Source organism: Stenella coeruleoalba (genome assembly GCF_951394435.1).
Source record: "Stenella coeruleoalba genome assembly, chromosome: 20".
Lineage (NCBI taxonomy): Eukaryota > Metazoa > Chordata > Mammalia > Artiodactyla > Delphinidae > Stenella > Stenella coeruleoalba.
The window spans coordinates 33251573-33275771 of record NC_137166.1 but is presented as its reverse complement, the minus strand read 5'-3'; the positions used below and the strand labels follow the sequence as shown (position 1 = coordinate 33275771).

Genomic DNA, 24199 nt, shown 5'->3' with positions numbered 1-24199 from the left:
TACTTTTTCCATATCTCGATTTGGTTTGAAATGTAAATGATCTTGGGTTCTACAGTAGCACTTAAGAAGAAAAGAAAAGAAAAAGCTACCATTTCTATTTTTCATGTGATGGAAGTATATATAACCTCACAAAGAATTCATCTTTAGTAGTATTTATCTTCAAAAACATTTACAATTACATTTTATTTAAATAGTGATGTAAGATTAAAATAATGAAAATTAGTTACATGAATCTCTTAGGAATCACTTGTCAGGCAAACTTTGATCTTATAGATCAGTGGCAATCATTGTCATTGTTACTGGCTCTCAGAGCAGTGTGACAGGCAAGGCAAAGAATGCTTTTTTTTTTTCTTTTAAACCTTGATTTTCATAAACCATGAATAGAAGATAATTAGGAATGATACCAGCTTTTATTACATAATACACCAATTATACTTTTTTGCCAACAAAATAAAGCCTGCAAATAGACTTTAAAAAGCAATGTTGTCTAAACGAAAATTAATTTCATTTATTTAAATAGGTCTTCATCTATATTTCATGTCATCATTAACACCCATTTCTTGAGAGAGAAGAAAATAGTCATAATCTCATTTAGTTTCTTAGTTTTTTTTCTTGCCCTATTACCTTCACTCGTAGGACAAAATTATTTACAGCATTAAAAAATTTTTTTTGGAAGTGGTTGAACAGTTGATGAGATTAGGAAAGAATTCATCCTATTCAGTTGCTTGTTACAGTAGGCTTCTGAAGAATACCATTGACTAAAAATGCAGGAGTCTTCAGCCTGTTAAGAGTTTTTCATCTCTTCATTACTGTTTTTTTTTTTTTTTTAATTTATTTGTTTTTGGCTGCGTTGGGTCTTCATTGCTGTGCACGGCCTTTCTCTAGTTGTGGCGAGCCGGGGCTACTGTTCATTGTGGTGCCTGGACTTCTCATTGCGGTGGCTTCTCTTGTGGTGGAGTATGGACTCCAGGCATGCGGACTTCAGTAGTTGCAGCACACGGGCCCTAGAGAGTGCGGGCTTCAGTAGTTGTGGCGTGTGGGCTCAGTAGTTGTGGTGCGCAGGCTCTAGGGTGCTCCGGCTTTCAGTAGTTGTGGCGCGTGGGCTCTAGGGTGCAGGCTCAGTAGTTGTGGCACACTGGCATAGTTGCTTCGCGGCACGTGGGATCTTCCTGGACCAGGGATGGAACCTGTGTGCCCTGCATTGGCGGGCAGATTCTTAACCACTGTGCCACCAGGGAAGTCCCGTTTGTTACTGTTTTAAATGTTAAAAACCTCTAACATAATCTAATTTGACATTATATTCAGGTTCTCAAACCTGTTGTGATGAAGCATATCAATTAGTGCCTCCCCTAAATTTCTGCTTTTTTTAGTCCAATCTGTGTTGTCTTTTTTAGTTTTGGGGGTTAGGAATGTAATACTCATTTTGTTTTTCAGATTATGTAGTACATTCATGTTCGCACAGAATTTTCAAAGGGTGTATGAGGCCTTTTCCTCCTAGCATTGCCCCCCAACTACCTAATTATCTTCTGCATCCTTCTTGATTAATTCGTTTCTTTGTTGTTCAGTGTTTGCATATTTTATACACTTTTTTGTACCTTCTTTTTATAATCTTAACAATTTTAGTGAGTTTTAACTGACATACAGTAAACTGCACATATTTTAAGTATATAGTTTGTTATGTTTTAACGAATGTGTAGACCAGTGAGACCTTTACCGCAGTCAAGATAGTGAGCATGTCCATCACCCCGAGGTATGCCCCTTGTGTTTGCTTCCTTCCATCTGCGTGTCCCATCCTCCAAAATCTAGGCAACCATTGATCTTTTTTCTGTCAGTGTACATTTGTTCACATTTTCCTAGAATTTTATATAAATGGAGTAACTCAGGATGTATTCTTTTTTTTTTGGTCTGACTTATTTCATTCAACGTAATTATTTGTTGACTCATCCACGTGTCCCTTTTGTTGCTGAGAAGTATTCCATTCTATAGTGAGAAATAATATATATATATTATATATGAATAATACATATTATATATGTATAATATATATTATATATATGCATTATATATATTATATGTGTGTATAATGTATATACAATATATATAAATGTATAATATATATATATGTGTCTGCCCCTGAGTCTTGCTAATGTTTGGTCTTTGACCCAGGTTCCTGACACAGAGCTCCTAAAATCCTTTGGAATTTTCTGGGTGATAGAAGTGTCTTTTGTTCTTATGAGGTGATTCTTAGTGGGCTCCTGGATGGAGGGCTGGTCACTACAGAGACCAAGCCGTGATTAGAACTTTCAGCCACAGCCCCATCCCCTGGAGAGGGGAGAGGAGCTGGAAATTGAGTTAGTAATCAAGCATGCCTATCTGATGAAGTCTCCATAAACATTCCCATAGTATGGGGTTTTGAGAGCTTGCAGGTTACCGCAAAGCTTACGGTCTTTTGGGACTGAGCCCTTAACTTGTGGGATTTGCCGCTAACCCCAGGTAGATAGCATCAGAACCAAATTGAATTGTAGGACACCCAGCTGGTGTCACAGCTTAGTGTGGGAAAACTCCTCACACATTTGGTGGCCAGAAGTGTCAAAATTGTTGTGAGCATGAGAACAAAGGGAAAGACAGCGTGTTTTCCCTATAGGCATAGGGATATACCATTTTGTTTTTTCATTCACTTGTTGGTGGAATTTGGCTTGTTTCTATTTAGTTTGTGGCTATTATGAATAATGCTGCTATGAAAATTCATGTATAAGTCTTCGTATGGACATAGGTATTCATTTCTCTTGGGTAAATACCCAGATGTGGAATGGCTGGTACTATTGTAGGTGATTGTTGAACTTTAAAAACAAAACAAAACAACAGCAACCTGCCAAACGGTCTTTCCAAAGTGGTTATACTATTTTACATTCCCAGCAGCAGTGTGTGAGAATCCCAGTTTTTGCATGTCCTTGCCAGCGCTTGGTATGGTCAGTCTTATAAATTTTAGCTATTCTAATAGCTATATAGTGGCATCTAGTTGTAGCTTTAATTTTCATTTTTCTGATGGCCAGTGATGTTGAACATCTTTTTATGTGCTTATTTGTCATCTGTATATCTTCCTTGGTGGAGTATCTATGCAAATCTTTGGCCAATTTCTTGTTAATTTATTTTTATTATTGGGTTTTGAGAATTCTTATAAATCTGAATATAAACCCTTTGTCAGATATATGATTTAAACATATTTGAGATTATTATATATTTGCATGCAGTTGTAAGAAATAATACAGAGAGATCTTGTGTACCCCTTACACAGTTTTCCCCAAAGGAACATCTTATACAACTACAGTGTAAGATCACAGCCAGGGTGTTGACATTGATATGGTCAATATACAGAACATTCCCATTACCACAAGGATACTTCGTGTGGCCTTTTTATTGTCACACTGCCCGTCTTGTCCCCAACCTCTCCTTAACCCTGGCATCCACTAATTTGTTCTTCATTTCTACAGTTCTGTCATTTCAAGAATCCTTTTGAGCTTGGCTTTTCTCATTCAGCATAATTCTCTAGAGATTCATCCATGCTGTGTGTGTCACTGGTCTGTTCCTTTTTATTGCTGAGTTACAGTCCATGTTATGGCTGTACCACTATTTGTTTAACAGTTTACCTATTGAAGGACATCTGATTTGTTTCCAGTTTTTAGCTGTTATAACTAATGCTTATAAACATTTGTGTAGAGTGAACACAAGTGAACATAAGTCTTCATTTCTCTGGTATAAATATCCAGGTGTGCAACTTCTGGTCATGTGGTATTTGCATGCTTTTTAAGAAACTGCCACACTTTCCCAGAGTGGCTGTACCATTCTACATTACCATCCACAATCTATGAGTGATCCAGTTTTTCCACATGCTCACCACCATTTGGTATGGTCACTATTTTTTACTTGAGCCATTCTGAGATGTGTGTAGTCATATCTCACTATGGTTTTAATTGAATTTCCGTGATAGCTCATGATGTTGAATATCTATTTTCATGTACTGATTGCCATTTATGTATCTTCTTTAGTGAATTTTGTTTTCATCTCTTTTGCCCATGTTTTCATTGGACTATTTGCTTTTTACTGTTGAATTTTGAGAATTCTTTATATATCCTAGACACTAGTCCTTTGCAAATATTTTTTTCCCAGTCTGTAGCTTATCTCTTCATCCTCTTAACAGAGTCTTTCACAAAGCAAAAGATTTAGATTTTTATGGAGTCCAGTGTTTCTGGCTGTTTTTGTATTTCTCCTCTGTTCCCTTCTTCTCTTGCTGTCTTCCTTTGTGGTTTGATGACTTTGTTTAGTGGTATGCTAATATTCCTTTCTCTTTATCTTTTATGTAAAAAGTTTTCTATTTTTCATTTTTTCCTAAGTGTGTTTGTAATTGCTTATTGAAGCATTTTTACCATGATTGCTTTACAGATCTTTGTCAGATGATTCTAACATCTCTGTCATCTCAGTGTTGGCATTTATTGACTGTCTTTTTAAATTCTTTTTGGCATCTTCCTGGCTCTTGGTATAATGCGTGATTTTTATTTGAAACTTGGACAGTTGGGTATTATATTCTGAGATTCTAGATCATATTTAAACTTTGTTTTTGCCGCTTCAAGGGGTGTGTGTCACCTCATTATGGTCAGGTGGAGGCAGAAGTCCAGACTCCCCGCTTGGCCTTTGTTGGAGTGAGTGTGGCCGCTGTGTTTGGTTGCAATAGAGTGATTATTGTCTAAAAGTTTCTGTCTAACTAGGGTTTGTCTTTTCTCATTCTTTGACTAATGAGAGGATACCTTTGTTGGGAGTTTCTTTTGCCTCTCCCCGTTGGCATTTCCAGGTTGCTGCCTTCTTCAGCTCTAAGTCTAGGATATATGAGGCAATAAGAAAACCCAGGGAAATCTCGTGTCACTCCTTAGGTCCTGTGCTCCCTAGCTCATCTGCCTTCTCCTCTTTGCCTTTCAGAGGCTTCTCAGTTTTGTTTTATATGTTACATCCAGAGTTTTTAGCTGTACTTATCAGGAGGAATAGGAAAAAGTACACCAACTTATCTTCCCAGAAGAGTAAGTTGCCCCTTTTTAAAAAAAGCTAACAGTAGATCGATCATAGGGATCATTTTATATTAGTACATAAATTGCATACTTAATCTTTTGCTTAAATTATTGCATTGTATTTCATTTTATAAATGTATCAATTTTTTTTTTTTTACATGTTGGGGGTAGGAGTTTATTAATTTATTAATTTATTTTTGCTGTGTTGGGTCTTCGTTTCTGTGCGAGAACTTTCTCTAGTTGTGGCAAGTGGGGGCCACTCTTCATCACGGTGCATGGGCCTCTCACTGTCGCGGCCTCTCTTGTTGCGGAGCACAGGCTCCAGACGCGCAGGCTCAGTAGTTGTGGCTCACAGGCCTAGTTGCTCCGTGGCATGTGGGATCCTCCCAGACTAGGGCTCGAACCCGTGTCCCCTGAATTAGCAGGCAGATTCTCAACGACTGCGCCACCAGGGAAGCCCCAAAATGTATCAGTTTTTTGAAACCAGTCCCCTACTGATGGGCATTAAGGCTGTTTTCAGTCTTTTGCTATTATAAACAATGCTTCAGTGAGTAATGTCATATGTATGTTTCAGTTTGCAGGTATGCAGTATAGCTAAAACATTACTTATGTGTTCATTTGATAGAAGAGTCACTTTGTCCTGAAGAAAATTAGAGTATTTCATTTTAGAAAGATCTAATTGTGAAAAAGTCTCTCCTTGGATAAGTGCTTACCTCTACCTTCCTATAACTTCCCTCATTGATTCTAGTTCTAACTGGGGATGAAGTTAGGACAAATCCAGCCCCTCTTCCTTGTAGCAACCCTCAGATATTCAAAGATGAGTGTCCTTGACACCTACATCTTCTGTTCTCCAGCCTAAATAGTTTGAGTCATTTTAGCCATTTCTCATATCGCATGCCTTCCAGATATTCTGAATAAGACCTGGTTTGTTAAAGACACCTTCACACTTGGACACCTAGAGGGGAACAGAATACCGTAGTCTGTATGTAGACTAATTATTGCAATAGAACAGGACTTTGGAAGAAAAGATTTTGGGACTGCCCTGTCACAGTTTGAATTATATTCCCAGAGACACGGTAATGCCTTCCTTGCGTGGAGTTGGTAGTATTTCTTGACTAAATGAATGCACTTATAAACTAATGAATTAATGATTCCTGAACTTACGCTTGACTTAAATCCCCAATTTTGTTCACATGTACTTCTGCTTCTGATCTATATTTGTATGGTTGATTTGGGGGACACATGGCAGGACTTTACATTTGTCCCTGTTTAACTTCATGTCGTTAGAACTATCCAGTCTTCCATTTTCAGATCATTTTGGATACTAATTCTGTCCTTTTGTGTTTTGTCTCTCTCAATATCATGTCATCTGTAGATTTTTCTTGTGTGCCATCAATATACTTTTCTGAGTATTTAAATGGGATATATTATACTCATATTTGCATTAAAATATTTATAAGATCTTAAAAAAAAGATAACTTTCTGGAAGTGGACTTGCTGGGTCAAAGGGTATGTGTACTTTACATTTTGATAGATAATGCCAAGTGGCCTTCTGTAGAGATTTGTCAGTCTGAATCACCCTGAATGTTGTCTGTATAGGCAGGACTTCTCTCATATGAGACAATTAGAGCCCAAAAGGTTATTTTGAAGCACTAGATCACAGTATGCAACCCTGATGTTATCTCTATGGACCTTCCAGGATTTCTTGAACAATTTTTCATATAAAATTGTCTAAAATATAAGGAAAATATTTACTTTGATCAGTAGTCTCACTGTAAGGAGATTTTTGCTTTGTTGTTGTGTATAGTATGTTTGGTATTGGGTTTTATAATTCTTCATTCTACCCAAGTAAACTTACATTTTCTTCAGTAGATTTCTCCATGGATATTAAATTCTCATTTGGGTTTGAATTATGCTCTTGTGGCTGATGATGTTAAGCAGTACATCAGTTAAGCAATTTTCTCAATTTAGTGGGTCATTCAAATCCACAGACATTTCTTGTGGTTTGTTATTGTTCACTGGTTTATTGTTATGATTTCCAACCCAAGTTTCTTCCAGAGGTTTTTCTTTTTCTGATTAAATCGATAAGAGTGATGGGCAGGCTTCTAATTTTATCATTTTGAATGCACTCCTGCTGTGTATATATAATGGGTACTTTTGGCTTCATTTCTTTTCTCAACACAGTGTCCATGGTGTTTTGTATATCAGTTGTTTATTCTTTTTTATTGCTATGTAATATTCCATTGCATGAACAGATCACAGTTTGTTTATCCATTCTCCTGTAGAATGCATTGTTCCAGCTTTTGTTTATTGCAAATAAGGCTGCTGTGAACATTTTATACATGCCGTTTGGTGGACGTCTTGCTATCTCTTTTAATATCTTTTAATCAGGATTGTTTTAATCTCACAAAATTGCCTGCCAAATTTATTCCTTACTTTGTTTACTTTCTCATACTTGCCTTTTCCTGAGATGGTAATCGCTTAAAATTCATTTAAGATGGAAGGCTTTGATTTTGGATCATGAATACAGTTGTGATAAGGAAAGAATTAGTTGGTATGTAACTGCTGGAGGGCAAGTTAGATATGGCATGTGACCCTTTATCTGCATAGAATTCTGCAGGACTGTCCTATTCCTCAAATTTGATATTTGAGCCCCTACCTCCCCCATGACAAAGTCTTTGGCAGAAGATAACCACCATTTCCAACTCCAGTGCCCTGCATATTCCTAACCCTTGGAGCTCTCCCCTAGCATCAGCATCAGAGTTGTCACCACCGGCTCATCCATTTGGCCTTTTGGTACTGCCAGGCGGCCTTAGTTAAGACCATTTTCTGCCTTTATTATAATCACCACTAACTGTATAATGTATATAGATTATGGTATACATGTGAAGATCTTTTCAAAATGTACTTACATGCAATTAATTACAGTTAATAGTGGGAGTTAGTTTTCTTTAGTCAATTTGTATGCTGTAATTTGGAAACTTTTGCCAGTGACTAAGAAGTTTTACTTTCACAGTAGCTGTCACATGTGGTATTTAGAGATATTGGAGTGGTAACATCATAAAAATATTGGTAAATAGCCTTTCATTTACTATATCACTTGGTTAAACACATGGTTATTCAGTATAATTTTTGAACTAAAATAATATTCCATTTGATCACATTATGAGACAGTTAAGATATAGTTCAATAATGCATTCTTCTCCCCCTCCAACTGTGGAAAAAAGTTACCAAGCATCATTTATATATAATTAATTCAATATTATTTCCTTTTTCTTAAAAAAAATAGCCCTTGTGTTTAAAATGTAAAACTTTCCCTCTTTTTCTCTTTCTGTTCTCAAAAATCCACTGTGGGTGATATTGTTTTTGCTGATACATAGCTTTATCAGGTAGGACTCTTAAGTGTCATGTTGGACTCCACGGATATGTTGAACTTTCCAGGGGAAAACTTTCCAGGCTGACTTTTCTACATTTGCTTGATCAGTTTTTGTGAATATCTTATGAAAATCACTGGCCTTTAAGGTTTAAAGTAGTCTTTGTATCAAAAACAAAATTATTGCACCAATTTTTCAAAACAGTTTTAAGTGTTTTCTTCAGAAATATTGTTGCTATTTATCTCTGGCTTTCTGCATTATTCATTTGTGTATTTCTCTGTGTTTTTTCTCTTATATGTATATGTGTTTGTGTTATTCTTAACATGTATATATATTTTTAAAAACTGATACATATACCTAACCAGACTTTTTCCAATCTGTGTCCCATGAAATATATTAATCTGAGATGCTAAGTAGAGTGGCACCAAAAACATTATCAGATAAGTTTATTATATCCCTTTTTGAGAGATTCACAATGCATATCAGCATATTAAAGGTTCTGGGGTTATGCGGTAAAGAAGTCTGTTTATCTCAGCATCTTCTAGAGATATTTGAGAGTGGGACACTTCATAACACACAGGGGTGTTCTGGGGATACTGATTTGGGAAATCCTGCAAAAAACTGAATAAGGTTTTCTTGGTGGTGTTTCAACATATCAAATAAAATTGATTAAAAGTGGTTAAATTTTCAAGAAGTTTAAGCACATAGCTGAATTGTACTTGGGGTGTATTATCTTGTAGAAATTATGTTTTGAAATACAGCAGTGATTTTTTTTTGGTATGATCTTTTTCAGTACTTTTTATGGCCTTGACGAATTTGTAAAACTACTCTGAAAATTCTGTTTTTTCATTGGAAAGGGATTGTTGTTGTTATTGTCATTATTTGCTCAATTGTTTCTCTTCTATAAGAATTTGCTTTTATCTTTAAAAAACATGTTTACTGTTTCAGATAGCGTTACACAGGAAAGGAGGCCTCCCAAACTAGCCTTTATGTCAAGAGGTGTTGGGGACAAAGGTTCATCCAGTCATAATAAACCAAAGGCTACAGGTATGGATTAATAGAATACAGTTCTTAGTTATTTACATGATTTTTTATTTGCCATAGCATTGAGAAAAGGTTAAAAGGTATTACTCCTTAATGTATACGTAGACTTTCTTCTTGCAAACATTTTTAGTAGTTTACTAAAAAATGTTTATAGATGGTGTTGCTTAAGCCAAGGGTTCGCAACCTTTTCTAAATGATGAAAAGTTTCCTGTGGGGACCTGTGTCTTTTTCTGGTCCATATACGCTGGTTTTTGGAATTCCCTACTTGTAACATTTGTATATATAGTTTAGAGTCACACTGTACAAAATAATCATTTATGGATAATGTTTATAGGATAAAATATACTAGAGATTATGTGGATTTTGCTAACAGAGGTGGCACAAATTAAATTCCAAACCACTAAGCAAAAATTTTTGTCTTTCTTCCAGAGACTCCCTTACAATACATGTGGAGTTTTTAGTTGTTTTTTGGTTAGCTTCCACATATTTCATAGATGTATAGGGTGGTAGTTATACAAGCTAAACAGCTAATTTAAAAAGCTGCAAGAATTTTCAACTCAGATGTAGGTTAAGAAAAGAATATTTTTTCCTCAATTATCTAGTGAAGAAAACTTTTTCAGCTTATTTAAAAGGAAATTGTACTTTAAGAAATATTTTATGTGACATTGGACCCTGGGAGATGTAGAATTAAATAGAATATATAAGTGATAGATAGTATTTTTTATGTTAACCTATGGATCTAGATAGGTTAGCACCAATTTGCTACTCTCACTTAAATATGAATAGCCTAAAGATTTTCTTAAGATATGTGTACTACTTATGTTGTAGCAGATCTTAGTTATAGGTATGAAGTGTAAAGTTATCTGCTTTAAATTGAAAAAGAAATCAGATTTTGTTGTAGGTTCTTCAGACCCCACTACTCTCAACGATAGCATGTCCTTTTAGTAATGAGGCAGGGGGAATGTCTTGATGTGTCTGTGGCATAGCTACACTAAATTTTCTTACATTTAATAAATCTAATGTATAAGAAATAATACTGCTTCACTTTTTCAGAGACATGAAGAAATTCAGCAAGGGATTTGTTGACTAAATTCCAAAATGTTTAAACCTTAAATCTTTTAAACTTAATTTATGCATCTATTTATATACATTCGAAGACTGCCTTCTTTTGAGGGCAACCGTTTTAAAATAATATGTTAAGTTTGTGAACCAAGAGCTTCGTTAAATGAAATTGGGGAATGGTGATTTTGACATTTGGAAATAAGCCATAGTACGTGAAATGATTTTTTAAAGCAGTTTGTTTAAAAAAAAAAAAAAAAGGCAGGCTTTTCTTTTAACTTAACTCCTGTTCTCCTCTTATATTGTTTCTTGGGCTGAAGAATCTTTTTGACACTGCAAAAATGGTTACCAAAATTTTAAAAGCTGAAGGTACTAATAAACTATATTGTGTTTGTATACATCTGTTGGTTGTGTAAATAATTGTTAACACCATATACATATTATTTTCTCTTACGGAAAAACTTTCACATCATATTGACTTTATTTTTAAAAGGAACTTTTCTTGTTCCATAGGATCTACCTCAGACCCTGGAAATAGAAACAGATCTGAATTATTTTATACCTTAAATGGGTCTTCTGTTGACTCACAACCACAATCCAAATCAAAAAATTCATGGTATATTGATGAAGGTAATCTATAATTTTAGTGTTCTTTATAATGATTCTCTCCTTTTAACTCACTAGAGAAAAAATGGCTTTTTCACCAATATAGATAGTTTTTGGAAACAGAATGAATAGACCATTCTTTATTAATATTGCTGAATTAAAATATTGTACACAATTTGAGCTGCACTGCTGTTAAGGCTAATGTAATATTTAGAAAATGTATTAGCAGCTTGTTCTCTGCACTTCATTGATCTGTTTAAGGTAGAAGATCTCTAGAATCAGTTGAATCATTTAAAGACTTTACTATCTTGATATCCTTTTTTTTGATACCACTTTTAAAAAACTCTACCTTCCCTTGGTTCTGGGACATCACTTTCTTCTGGTTTATTCTTTTTTCTTTTGTTCATCTGTTCAACAAGTATATATCGAATGCTTACTGTGTGCCAGAAACAAATGAAGAATTGCAGTCTTGATGGGTATAAGGAAGGCATATGATGCTGTGAGAGTATATTATGGGATGCTTTTACTTGAGGGGCTCAGGGATATTTCTAGGAGGAAGTGACATGAGCTTAGATTTACCAGGGGAGTGATAGATAACAAATTGAAATGGGGCAGAAGAACGTTTTAGGCAGAAAGAACAGCATATGTAAAGGCCTTGTGGTAAAATGGAGCTGGTGTTTGCCAAGGACTAAAGAGAGCCAGAGTAGCCAGAACAGAGAGATAGAACATCTTATGAGATGAGAATGGAATGGCAAACAAGGCCAGGGCACGTGGAGCCTGGTGTATCCTATTAAAAGGAAATGGCAAGCCACTGAAGGATTTTGCAAGGGATTTGCAGGGTTTGCCTTTTGAAAAGATGATTGTGGCTGCAGGGTGGACAGTGGACTGAAGCAGGGGCTGTGTGAATGCAGGGACACCGTTGAAGGCTGCTGATAGGCTCAGCCGTAGATTATAGTTGCTGGGGCTAGACTTGTTGGGGAAGGGATGGGGAGAGGTGGATGGCTATGAGATATCAGAAGTGAATTGACAGGATTCACAGATAGATTGAAAGTGAGAGGTAAGGAAGAAAGAGAGGTGAGTGATGACTCCTAGTTTTCTGGCCTGCATACGTAGGTGATGATGGAGGAAGGTGATGGATTAGGTGATTGTGGAGGAAAGTGATGGATTTGCTTTGAATATGTTGAGTTTGAGGAGCCTTTTAAACTTCCCAGAGTTGATTTGTCAAGCGGGCAGTTGCATATGCAGATCTGGAGCTTAAAAGAGATGTTAAGAGCTGGAGAAATAAATTTGTAGTTTGCCTTCACGTATGTGGTGATTAAAATCCTGTGAATAGTGTCACCTATGGAGAAAGTAGGGATGGAGGGTGTGGCTGAAGTCTGAGCCTTGAGGAGCATAATGGCTGGGAGGAGGAGAAGTCTTCAAAGGAGACAGAGAAAAGGTAACCAGAGGATGTGGGCAAAACAAGAGGTTATTAGGCCAACAAGCCAAGGAGCTAATAGACACCAGTGTCGAATGCTTCTGAGAGGGCAAATAAGATAAAGACCACACAAAAACCCGTTGGATTTAGCCAGTGGCAGTCGCTGATGGCCTTGTGAGTTATGTTTTTACGGAGCCAGGAGATGGAGACATGAGTCCAGTTGCCTAAAATGTAAGTTTCTGCTTCATCCTGGACTTCTTCTCTCTCTCTCATTAGTCACATCCAGATGTCACCAAGTCCTAGGGATTTCCTCCTCTTTAATATCACTAGAATCCTTCCCCTCTCTTCATTTCTGAAACCACTGCCTTAGTTCAGATCCTTTCCCTTGTTTTTTGCTGTCTGGATTAATATAGTAACCTTCTAACTGGTCAGAAAGACAGATGAAGTAATGAAATTTGTATGGAATAGGTCTGCATCCTTAAATTAGAAAATAGGAGCAATTTACTTGTAAAAGAACATCATATCTGTAGTTGTTTTACTTACACATTTTAAAGGCTATTCTTTATAACATTTGATTCATTTATTCATTTTTTTAAATTAAATATTGAGTATTTTATTGTGTTAGTGGCTACACCAAGTGTTATGGATCCAACCATGGAAAAGACTAACAAAGTTCCTCGTTGTAGGGAGCTTATATTCTAGTTGGTATGATAGACAATAAATGTATAGACAGATAAGGTTAACTGTGACATGTGGAATGAAGGAAATGAACAAGGTGATAGCAGCTGGTGGGAAGCTGGCTCCAGAGATGGTTTGGAAAAGAGTCTTTGAGGAAATGATATTTATGTTGAGATCTGGATGATGTGAATGAAACTTCCAGAAAAAGAGCTTGAGAAGAGCATTCTAGGCAGAGGAAATAGTAAAGGCAGAGGTCCTGAGGTGAGAAACTATATTTGGGGAACAGGAAGTAGGCCAGAGTGGCTGCAGCAGAGTAAGCAAGGAAAAGAGGTGTATGAAATGAGTTTGGAGGGGTAGGTAGGAGCCGGATCATTTAGGACCTAGTAAGTGTTGGTAAGAAATTTAGTATTTATTGTAAGGTACTGGAAAGCCGTTGATGGTTTTAAACAAGGGAATGATACAAGATCACGTAAGATCTTTAAACTTTAAAAAAGATCTCACTAGTTGTGGTATGGTAATTAGATTGGAGAGGGGCGAGAAGAGGGACAGAGAGTCCAGGTAAGAGACTGGTTGCATGGTGAAAGATGATGGTGGCTTTGACTGGGGAGATGATGGTAGAGGGTAAGAGGGGTGGACAAATTTGGGGTATATTTTAGAAGTAGAAACAACAGAGATCTTGCTGTGTGGAACTGAGTGTTGGGCTTGGGGGGTTGAGGGTTTGGGAAAGAAAATAATAACTTAAAAAATTTTTAGATTAAGTATCATCAGTAAAGAATCTTAAATGGATAAGTTATAAAGTACAGTGAACACCCATGGAGTCGCTACCCACTTTAAGGCAAAGAACATTATCATTCCCTTTGAAATCCCCTCAGCGCTTCTTCCTGGTGGTGTTCTTTTCACTCTCCTCTGAGCTACCATCGTCTTTAATTTAGTGTTTATCGCTCTCTTGGTTTTCATTATCGCTTTATGAGTTTGTCCATCTAAACAGCATACTGTTAGTTCTGCATGGTTTTGAGCTTTATATACAAGGAATCAGACTGTATGTATATTGTGTAATTTCCTCCCTCAACATTATGTTTCTAGATTCATCCAAGTTGTAGTATGTGATGATGATTTATTTGTTTTCGTTGCTGTATAGCATTGCGTTCCATTCCATTTCATTTCTGTGAAATATGGTATTTAAATATACCACAATGTAACTATCCATTCGACCACTGATGGACATTTGAATTGGTTTTATTTTCTTGCTATTATTAACAGCTCTGCTATTAACATTCTTACCCATGCCTAGGGTATGTACCTAGGAGTGGAATTACTAGATGTACATGGGATATGCACATCTTTCCTTTACTAAATAATGCCAAACTGTTTCCCGGAATAGTTAATACCACTTCACACTCCCATCGGCTTTGTGTAAGGGTATCATTGACTCCTCATCCTCACCAGCAGTTAATGTTCTAAGACCTTTACCTTTTGAAAAGCTCTCTCATGTTGATTTTGACTTTCTTTTATGTATTTACTAGTGAGGGCAAGAACCTTTTCATTGATTTGTTGGTGATTTAGGTTTCTTTTTCTGTGAGCTCCCTTTTCAAGTCTTTTGCCCATTTTTTTTTCTGGTCTTTAAAAAAAATTGATTTATAGACCTTTTTCGAATTCTAATCCTTTGTCAGAAATAAGGATTACAAGTATTTTCTCCTTGTTTGTGGCTCATATTTCTACTCTTGCTATGATGCCTTTTAATGGACAAGTATCTCTTAATTTTAATGTGGTCATATTTGTCAGTCTTTTCCTTTTCGGTTTGTAGACTCATGTTTAAGATATTTCTCTCTACCCTAAAGTCATAAAGAACATTCTTCTATATTCTCTTGCAAAATTTGTAGGTTTGCCTTTGACATTTTTCTTTAAGACGTCTGGAAGTTGTTTCTGTGTGTGTGACAGAGGAGAGTCCAATTTAATTTTTTAAAAATATGGATAGTTGATTATCTCAACGCCGTTTATTAAGAGGTTTGTTCTTTCCACACTGATTTGCAGTACCTGCCTGGCAACTGTATTAGTTGTTTTAATGAAACAGCTTTTGGCTTTGGTTCTTTTTATTGGATGTTTGTTTTCTCTTTCATTAATTTCTGTTTTTGTGTTCTTTCCTCTTGACTACTTTTGGGGAGGTTATTCTGTTGTTTTTCTAACTTCCTAAGTTGTATGCTGAGTTTATTAATTACCTTTCCTTTTTTTCTAAAATGAACTATTAAGTCTATACATTTCTTTTATAAGTATTACTTTAGTTGTGTTCAAGTGTTTTTTTCTTTATTTTAAAAATTTACATTATCATTTCTTCTTTGATTCATTTGTTATTTAGAAGCATCTTTCTTAAATTTTTTGCTCTCTTTTTTGTATTGGTTTTTGTAACTTAATTGTATTTTGGACAAAGAATATAACCTATACAATTCCAATCAATAACATATTTTATTGGTTTGAATAATTGGGTGCCATTTACTGACGAAGAAAAATTTGGAGGTGGGGATATGAATCAAGAACACTGACGTGGAGGTTGAATCAAGAACACTGACGTGGAGGTAGTAAGTTTGTGATGCTTATGAGAATCATACTAGAAGAGGTCAGGTGGGCAGTTGGACTTATGTATATATTAATCTTTAGAGATGTATGGCATATTTAATATTCTTGAATAAATTTCTCTAATTAAGAATAATTTCTTATAGTTGCTGAAGACCCTGCAAAATCGCTTACGGAGATCTCTCCAGACTTTGGACACGCTTCACCACCACTGCAACCTCCTTCCATGAACTCACTATCCAGCGAGAACAGATTTCATTCTTTACCATTTAGTCTGACAAAGATGCCCAACACCAATGGAAGTATTAGCCACAGTCCGCTCTCTCTGTCCGTTCAGTCTGTGATGGGAGAGCTAAATAATGCACCTGTGCAGGAGAGTCCACCCTTGGCCGTATCTTCTGGTAACTCACATGGCCTGGAAGTGGGCTCGCTGGCCGAGGTTAAAGAGAATCCTCCTTTCTATGGGGTAATCCGTTGGATTGGTCAGCCGCCAGGACTCAATGAAGTACTGGCTGGACTAGAACTGGTAATTTAATTTCACCTAAAAATTGCATTTCTTTTCTGTCTGGGGTTTTGTACAGATCTTTCCCTATGCTTTGCTTTTTGGTGAAATATTTTATTTATCCACAAAGCCATCACTAGAGAAAAATTTTATTACCACGCTGCCCGACATCCTTTGCCACCCATTAAGCATCTGATCCACTTATTCTTAATGTTAGCTGATCTATGTTCAGGGAATGAAAGTAGATTTTTAGGCTAATATATTTAGGCTCATTATATTAAACAGAATGCAGTAAGGAAAGCAAACTGTTATCAGTTTTTCTTTTTTCTTAGCCTCCCTCCTGCAGTCAGTTCTAATATTTCTATCATTGACTTTAAGATTAATCACCATTTTTAGTGACCTTTTGAGATCTTTGGTAGAGGGAAAGATTTTGGAGATTAGAAAGCATATTGTTTGACATTTCATAATCAGAAAGAGAATTTGAGTACATTTAGCTTTTATTTAAATATATTTCTTGCTTTTTTATTTGTTGGTTTACAGGCCAGTGAATGCTATTTTTCTCTTTGGGTTGTTAAAATAAACAGCCCCTTCTGGCCTCCTGTCCCCACTGGTTTTAATGCTTTTGGAAATGATGCAGGGAAGTCAGTTAACCAGGGAAGGTTTAACATGTATTCTGAAGGGAAATACATTGAAGATTTTATGCTGGAATAAGGCATTAATTTCTCAAATCGTCAGCTGTGGGCTGAAACACTGATTAGTCAACCCCTTTTTCCTGATGGAGTTCTCAATACAGGTGTGACAGCAGAATTCTAAGAAAGGGTAAACTTGAAACAAGTCTTAGTTCTTTGTATACCATCTTTGCAAGATGGAGAATAATGCATGTTTAAGCTTTTTTTTTCTTTTTCTTTTTCAGGAAGATGAGTGTGCAGGCTGTACAGATGGAACCTTTAGGGGTACTCGGTATTTCACCTGTGCCCTGAAGAAGGCGCTGTTTGTTAAACTGAAGAGCTGCCGGCCAGACTCTAGGTTTGCGTCCCTGCAGCCAGTTTCCAATCAGATCGAACGCTGTAACTCTTTAGGTATTTGTGTGCCTTTCATTTATTCATCAATCTGGAATGACTCTAGTTCTGACCTCATGTCATTTTGCAGTAGTTGGTAGTAAACAGTGTTTCTTCTTTCCTGCCAGTTTTCATCAAGCTTTTAAATCAGAAAAAAATTATTACTTGGTGTATGAGAAAGTTACAGTTATCCTAAGAGGGGACATTTAGAAAAAGTATTAGCCAGGAAACCATGCTTGAGACTTAAAAATTGAGAAATAGTGGGATTTATTTTCCCCTTCCTGTTGATTACAGACATTTAATTTTCAACAACCCAGGAAGTAGAGATTGAAATGTGGCCTTCGTTATGGCACTGATTTTCCTCTCTCTGTATTGTTCAAGTACATCAATAAGCATGACTTATCAAGAAGTCAGCATTATTATAAGAAGTAGTTTTAATTGCTTGATGAACGACAGATCTCATCACTTATAGTAGGTGGCAGTTTCCTGATACGGTTCCTTTCCAGTTTTGGATAATTGTGGTGAAACATCTTGAGGGTTAAACAGGTATAAATAGGAAAGCCATCTTTATGAAAAACAATTTTTCTTACAGTTGAAGTAGTGCTTTGGAATTTTTTGTTTTCTTTTCCAACTTGAAAATGGAACATCTTCAGACAAATAAGATATTTGGGGAACAAAATATTTTACTTGGCAGATGCTTTTTTACGTTACTTGATACTCTAAAATGTTTTTTAAATTGTGGAGGAAGTAAGGTTGAAAACGAACATTAGCATTTTTTTATAAGCCAAGCTGAATAACAATTAACCAAAACCTACCTTTAACTTAGTTTTAAGTTGGGTAATAAATTGTGCATCAAAATACCAAAAGTTTTTTTTTTTTTTTTTGCGGTACGCGGGCCTCTCACTGTTGTGGCCTCTCCCATTGCGGAGCACAGGCTCCGGACGCGCAGGCTCAGCGGCCATGGCTCACGGGCCCAGCCGCTCCGCGGCATGTGGGATCCTCCCGGACCGGGGCACGAACCCGCATCCCCTGCCTCGGCAGGCGGACTCCCAACCACTGCGCCACAAGGGAAGCCCCAAAGAGATATTTTTAAGTGAAGAAATATGTATGGGAATACTATAATAGTTTAAAAGAATTATTTTCATTTTTATCTTTGCAGCATTTGGAGGCTACTTAAGTGAAGTAGTAGAAGAAAATACTCCACCAAAAATGGAAAAAGAAGGTTTAGAGATAATGATTGGAAAGAAGAAAGGTATCCAGGGTCATTACAATTCTTGTTACTTAGACTCAACCTTATTCTGGTAAGTTTATAATTAATGCAGTAGGAATATAGTGCCATGGGGGCAGGTGTGTGTGTTTCTTTGTGTGTGTGTCGGAGAGAGAGAGAAAGAAACTGCTAATTGCCTCTGAGTGGAGAAACTGGGGGCTGGGGTTCAGGAGAGAAAGGGAGATTTGTATTTCACTATATACTCCTTGGAAGCTACTGAATGTTGCCTTACGTGCCTGTATCCAAAAAATTAATATAAAAAATAATGCAGTGAATGATGGATAAGAGGTGAATGATAGTGTTACAGGTGGTACAGATATTCTGAGGGTATGTAGGAAATCATAGGACTGAAGAGAATAAGTACAGGATCTTTGTGCACAAATCAAATAACTTGTCATAAGCCATTGACTGGCGTGTGTGTTTGTTTTACTAGGCAGAGGCAATCATAAAACTACTTCATTTTAAAGAAGTATTTTCAGTAGAAGCACAGTTGCCCTCGTATATGTAGTTTGTTCCAAAGAAGAACAATTTAACATGGCAAGAATTTTTACACTCTGAAGCTTGAACCAAGAACATCGCCAGTTAAAATGAGCATAACCTGCCAGCTCTGTACAGCCATGTTGTAAGAATTAGGAAGTTAATGGGATGTTAAAATTTTAAAGACAAGGGAGAAGAATAAAAGTGGGCCATTTTTGGGGCAGAATACTTTGTCTCTCAGAGGTGTTGACAAAAGCAAGAATTGATGTAATATTCTTCAGATTTTCTGATAAAAATCTGTTTAGCCAAATTTTCTTTTTCTTTGATATCAGCAAGTCACTGCTGTTAGTCACTCACAAGTGATTTTGACATTTAAAGGAATTCAGATTTCTGCAAAGGGCTGTGGAGAGAGAGAAGTATAATATCTAGAGTGGGTTACATATTGGCTATGTGTTTGCCTTGGGAAATTAGTTTCCACACTTTCTCCTCTGTTGTAGTTTGACTCAGATTTGTAGGCCTTCTTTCAGCTTTTGCAAAGAAGTTTTCCAGTGTACTGAAGGCGTATTTTTAATCCTTTAACACTGTCAATCTATAGTTTGCCTTCTTGATATTAGTATTCTCCTTAAGGATCTCTAGGCCCTGATGATTGAACCATGGGAAGCTTGACAGGGGTCTTGGTTACCTGTATTAATAAAAAACACTAATTTGCATGTTATTTGTTCTCCAGAGTGTGTGATTTTTCTCTTCATATTCTTTTTAGTATGGGTTTCTCAAAAATTAGTACATTTACAGCATGAGGAAAAATATTCTTTTTATTTTGCAGCTTGTTTGCTTTTAGTTCTGTTCTGGACACTGTGTTACTTAGACCCAAAGAAAAGAATGATGTAGAATATTATAGTGAAACTCAAGAGCTGCTGAGGACAGAAATCGTTAATCCTCTGAGAATGTAAGTAGAAGATAGTTATTTTTGCCTTTAGGTGGTATCCTAGGTGCTGTTTTTTGGTACAGTAATTAATTTATTCCCTGCTTTCCTTTAATGAGAAATGGGAGAGAATTAGTTCTCTCGATGATGTATTAACGTCTTTTTTAACTTTCGGTCCTTGTATTGTCTTTTTTTTTTTTTTTAAGAAGGTTTCTGTTCAGTCTTTGTTGCTACTTTTATTTATTTATTTTTTAATTTTTATTTTATTTATTTAATTATTTTTTGGCTGCGTTGGGTCTTCATTGCTGCACACGGGCTTTCTCTAGTTGTGGTGAGCAGGGACTACTCTTTGTTGCGGTGCACAGGCTTCTCATTGCGGTGGCTTCTCTTGTTGCGGAGCACAGGCTCTAGGTGCACGGGCTTCAGTAGTTGCGGGGTGTGGGCTCAGCAGTTGCAGCGCGCGGGCTCTAGGGCAATGGGCTTCAGTGGTTTCAGTGCGCGGGCTCAGTAGTTATGGCTCGCTGGCTCTAGAGCACAGGCTCAGTAGTTGTGGCGCACGAGCTTAGTTGCTCCATGGCATGTGGGATCTTCCCGGACCAGGGATCGAACCTGTGTCCCCTGCATTGGCAGGAGGATTCTTAACCACTGCACCACCAGGGAAGTCCCGTTGTACTGTCTTTACTTCTTTAACATTTTAAATCTGGCCAAAGTGTAGCACATAGTGTATGCCATGAAGTGATTAAACCATTTTGGTAGAGTGTACTACAATTCAGCAATTACAGTAGGTTTATAAAAGCTGATATAAGGTATTTGGGATTCTTATCTTCAATACTACCCCTAATGTAATCATGCTTATTAGTTTAATCGGTATGATCTGGCTTCTTAAACTTAATTTTATCTGAATGAATAGCCGCAAGGGACATTTTTATTTATAGAGTAGCAAGTATTTAATAGTTTTATGTTAGAAATAAATAAGATGTATTTTATTAACACATTTCTTGGTTAAAGGAAGATATTTAGGCCTCCCTCCACTTCTCTTAAAAAGGTGATGTTTTTGGTTATCTCCTAGTTTAAGAATTATAAGTATGTCTTTCTTTGGCCACAGGAAGCAATTTGTAATGGTATAAGTACAAGACATCTAGTAAGGACGTTTGTTAAGTGGTAGGAGGAATGTGTGATAATGTCACAGTGTAAAATTTAAACTATGAAGAGTCAGGGCCATAGATCACAAAACAAATCTGTTCTTTTAGGAATATAGGGAGCAAACTATATAATTTAAAGTCCACATTAAGATAAATTTAAATTTTGTGACATACTTTTATTATTTAACAATTAAAATAAAAAATAGTTTGATATAAGATTTTGACCCCAAAATGCAGAACACTGAAATATAATGAGCATTTGGAATGACCTACTATATAACATGACTAGGAAGGTATATTATAGGTGAATAAATTTCCCACTTGTATCTTTTGTTTTCTTTGAATTCTGTAATGATGAAAATAACTGTAGTTTTTACCCCCTTAAGATAATTATGAATCTTGAGTTTTACATCAGTTATTTTGTATTTTATTTGTATAAATGCAAAATTTAAACATACTGTCTATTTTCCCCCCAAGTGATTGATACTAGAACGAAACAGATTAAATCCAAAGCTCTAAGGCATGTTACCACTTCCTTCTTTCCTTCCAAAACACCATAAGTCCGTTAATAAACGTTCTTTGAATACTGTTGTCCAACCAGTCAAGAATCATGGTTCGTCAGACTTTGTCACCCTGTCCACAGCAAGAAGCTTGTCAGATGCCCTGTTTTGATCAAGATTCCCTGTGTCTGCAGCAGTCATATCTAGATTATAGCTGACTGGTTTTACTTGGTACTGAAACACGTGCTTTCTCCATTTCAAGCTTCTCGCAGGCAGAGACCCTGTTTTTTCACCTTATTCATTTTTGTATTCCCAGTGACTGAAAGGTTAGATTACTATGTAAGTGGTAGATGCTCAGTATATGTTGGCTGCAAAGAGCTAATGAGTGAGTGGATAGCCGGTATGAAAAATGGATATAAGATTAGGTGGTTCTGACTTGCTCTTATGAAGCCCATGGTGGCCTCTAAGCTGTCTTCTGAAGCCATTTTTAGAATTAGAATTTTGTCAAGGATTGACAGGAAGCTTATTGAATGTATCCTGTATTCAGAGAAAGATAAGAGAAAGTGTCATAGTTATGATGACTGGTTTGATTGCAGAGTTTAGAATTTCACTTTCTTATCACTGCCCTTTTCCATCCCCCTTGGTAGCTATTTCATCGTTTAGTACAACATTAAAAGGAGTCTCTCTCAAAATTGTATATCCTGTTTTGTAAAGTACATGTTTTAATTCCTTAAGTAAAATAGTATTAAAAAAACAGTCATCATAAATGAAAAATATTTTTTTCTTTTATTAGTATATGATAGTTATTTTTAGCTTATCATAGTGTCCGAGATAATTCTGATTATAGATTTTAAAATTTTCAAACCTCAAGAAGAAGCTTATAATTGTATTTTCTGAAATATTTATTAAGCTTACTAATTTATGACATGCTGGAGTTACATAAGAAATATTTGATTATCAAAATGTGTTATGTTCATTGTAAGCCAACTGTCCTTCAATAAAAAATGTGTTATATTAATTTAATATATTTGCTAATATTAATAGTTTTTTACTAACATAGATATGGATACGTATGTGCAACAAAGATTATGAAACTGAGGAAAATACTTGAAAAAGTTGAGGCTGCATCAGGATTTACCTCTGAAGAAAAAGGTGACTGTTTTTTGTTTTCTTTTAAAGAAGATGTTGGGGGTAGGAGTTTATTAATTAATTAATTTATTTTTGCTGTGTTGGGTCTTCGTTTCTGTGCGAGGGCTTTCTCTAGTCGTGGCAAGCGGGGGCCACTCTTCATCGCGGTGCGCGGGCCTCTCACTATCGCGGCCTCTCTTGTTGCGGAGCACAGGCTCCAGACGCGCAGGCTCAGTAGTTGTGGCTCACGGGCCTAGTTGCTCCACGGCATGTGGGATCCTCCCAGACCAGGGCTCGAACCCGTGTCCCCTGCATTAGCAGGCAGATTCTCAACCACTGCGCCACCAGGGAAGCCCAAGGTGACTGTTTTAATTTATAGGATAGGCATTAAAAATAACTTGAAAGCATAAATGCTAAATTGTTGGCTGAAATGTTATATCTGTGTAGTTTTGGGGATTATATTTTAAAATATAATTTTTTTCTATGTGATGTACAATTTTCTTTTTGTAAATGCTTTCTCTCTTCTAAAAGTGAGTGATATGTGGAATAATGAACCCCTTTAAGAAGCTGGCTGGTTTGAGTATATTATGAATAAATAAGGAGATCTTTCCGTCCAGCGATGATATTCGGAGTTGTTTTCTTTTCAGGGTTGAAGAGTTGCACTGAATCATCCACATTTCTCACTTAGCCTTCCTTGTTATAAAGGCAGTTACAAATGGCTGATTAGGATAAAGTTTATGGTCAGAGACAGTGTTTTAATCTATTCATAGCTAATGAATTTACTCGGAGATTCAACTCCTGACTTTGAATGTATTAACAGCATACTAGCTATAATAGTTACAGACTTGATAATTATTTAAATAACAGGAAAGATAAGGTCATACATCAGGTTTTATTACACTTATCTTAAGCCCCTCCCAAAGAAATTAAAATTATTTCCCTATATGTGAATTATTATACCCTTTGAAATATAATAAAGTTATAACAAAATTGGCACGTAATACTTTATCACATCATTTAAATATCCTTTGTAGTTTGTTAGGAAAACTTGAGAACTATGCTTTTAATGGAAATAATATTGATTATGAAATTGAATTCTGTATAGGAATATGACTGTTATAAAGAAAAAATAGAATGATTTAAAAATCTTGTCTGTGACTTATTTGATTTTTTATTTTCTCCTAGATCCTGAAGAATTCTTGAATATTCTGTTTCATCATATTTTAAGGGTAGAACCATTGTTAAAGATAAGGTAATTTTAAACTGTTACAGAAGCATTGGAAAAAATAGACAGTCCTCATTTCCACTGCCATCATTCAGTAGAAATGATTTCCTTAATGATTACTTAATATTGTATTTATTTAGGGATCTCAATATGTTAGGTTCCTGCAATGCAAATT

The 24199-nt window shown here is 36.1% G+C and overlaps 1 protein-coding gene across 4 annotated transcripts in view; it reads left to right on the top strand.

Annotated features, from left to right (window-relative positions):
* CYLD (CYLD lysine 63 deubiquitinase) overlaps positions 1-24199 on the top strand; it is a 62250-nt gene that overhangs the window by 23986 nt on the left and 14065 nt on the right. For all 4 annotated transcript variants that reach the window (XR_013825362.1, XM_079908331.1, XM_079908332.1 and 1 more), the window contains 8 exons: positions 9380-9478; positions 11048-11164; positions 15950-16329; positions 17219-17384; positions 18523-18664; positions 19931-20053; positions 22732-22823; positions 23985-24051. Coding sequence is in view for 3 of the 4 variants with exons in the window: in XM_079908331.1 (XP_079764457.1) it covers positions 9380-9478; positions 11048-11164; positions 15950-16329; positions 17219-17384; positions 18523-18664; positions 19931-20053; positions 22732-22823; positions 23985-24051 (1186 nt within the window). In the remaining variant the exon portion in view is untranslated. The remainder of the gene's footprint in view (positions 1-9379; positions 9479-11047; positions 11165-15949; positions 16330-17218; positions 17385-18522; positions 18665-19930; positions 20054-22731; positions 22824-23984; positions 24052-24199) is intronic.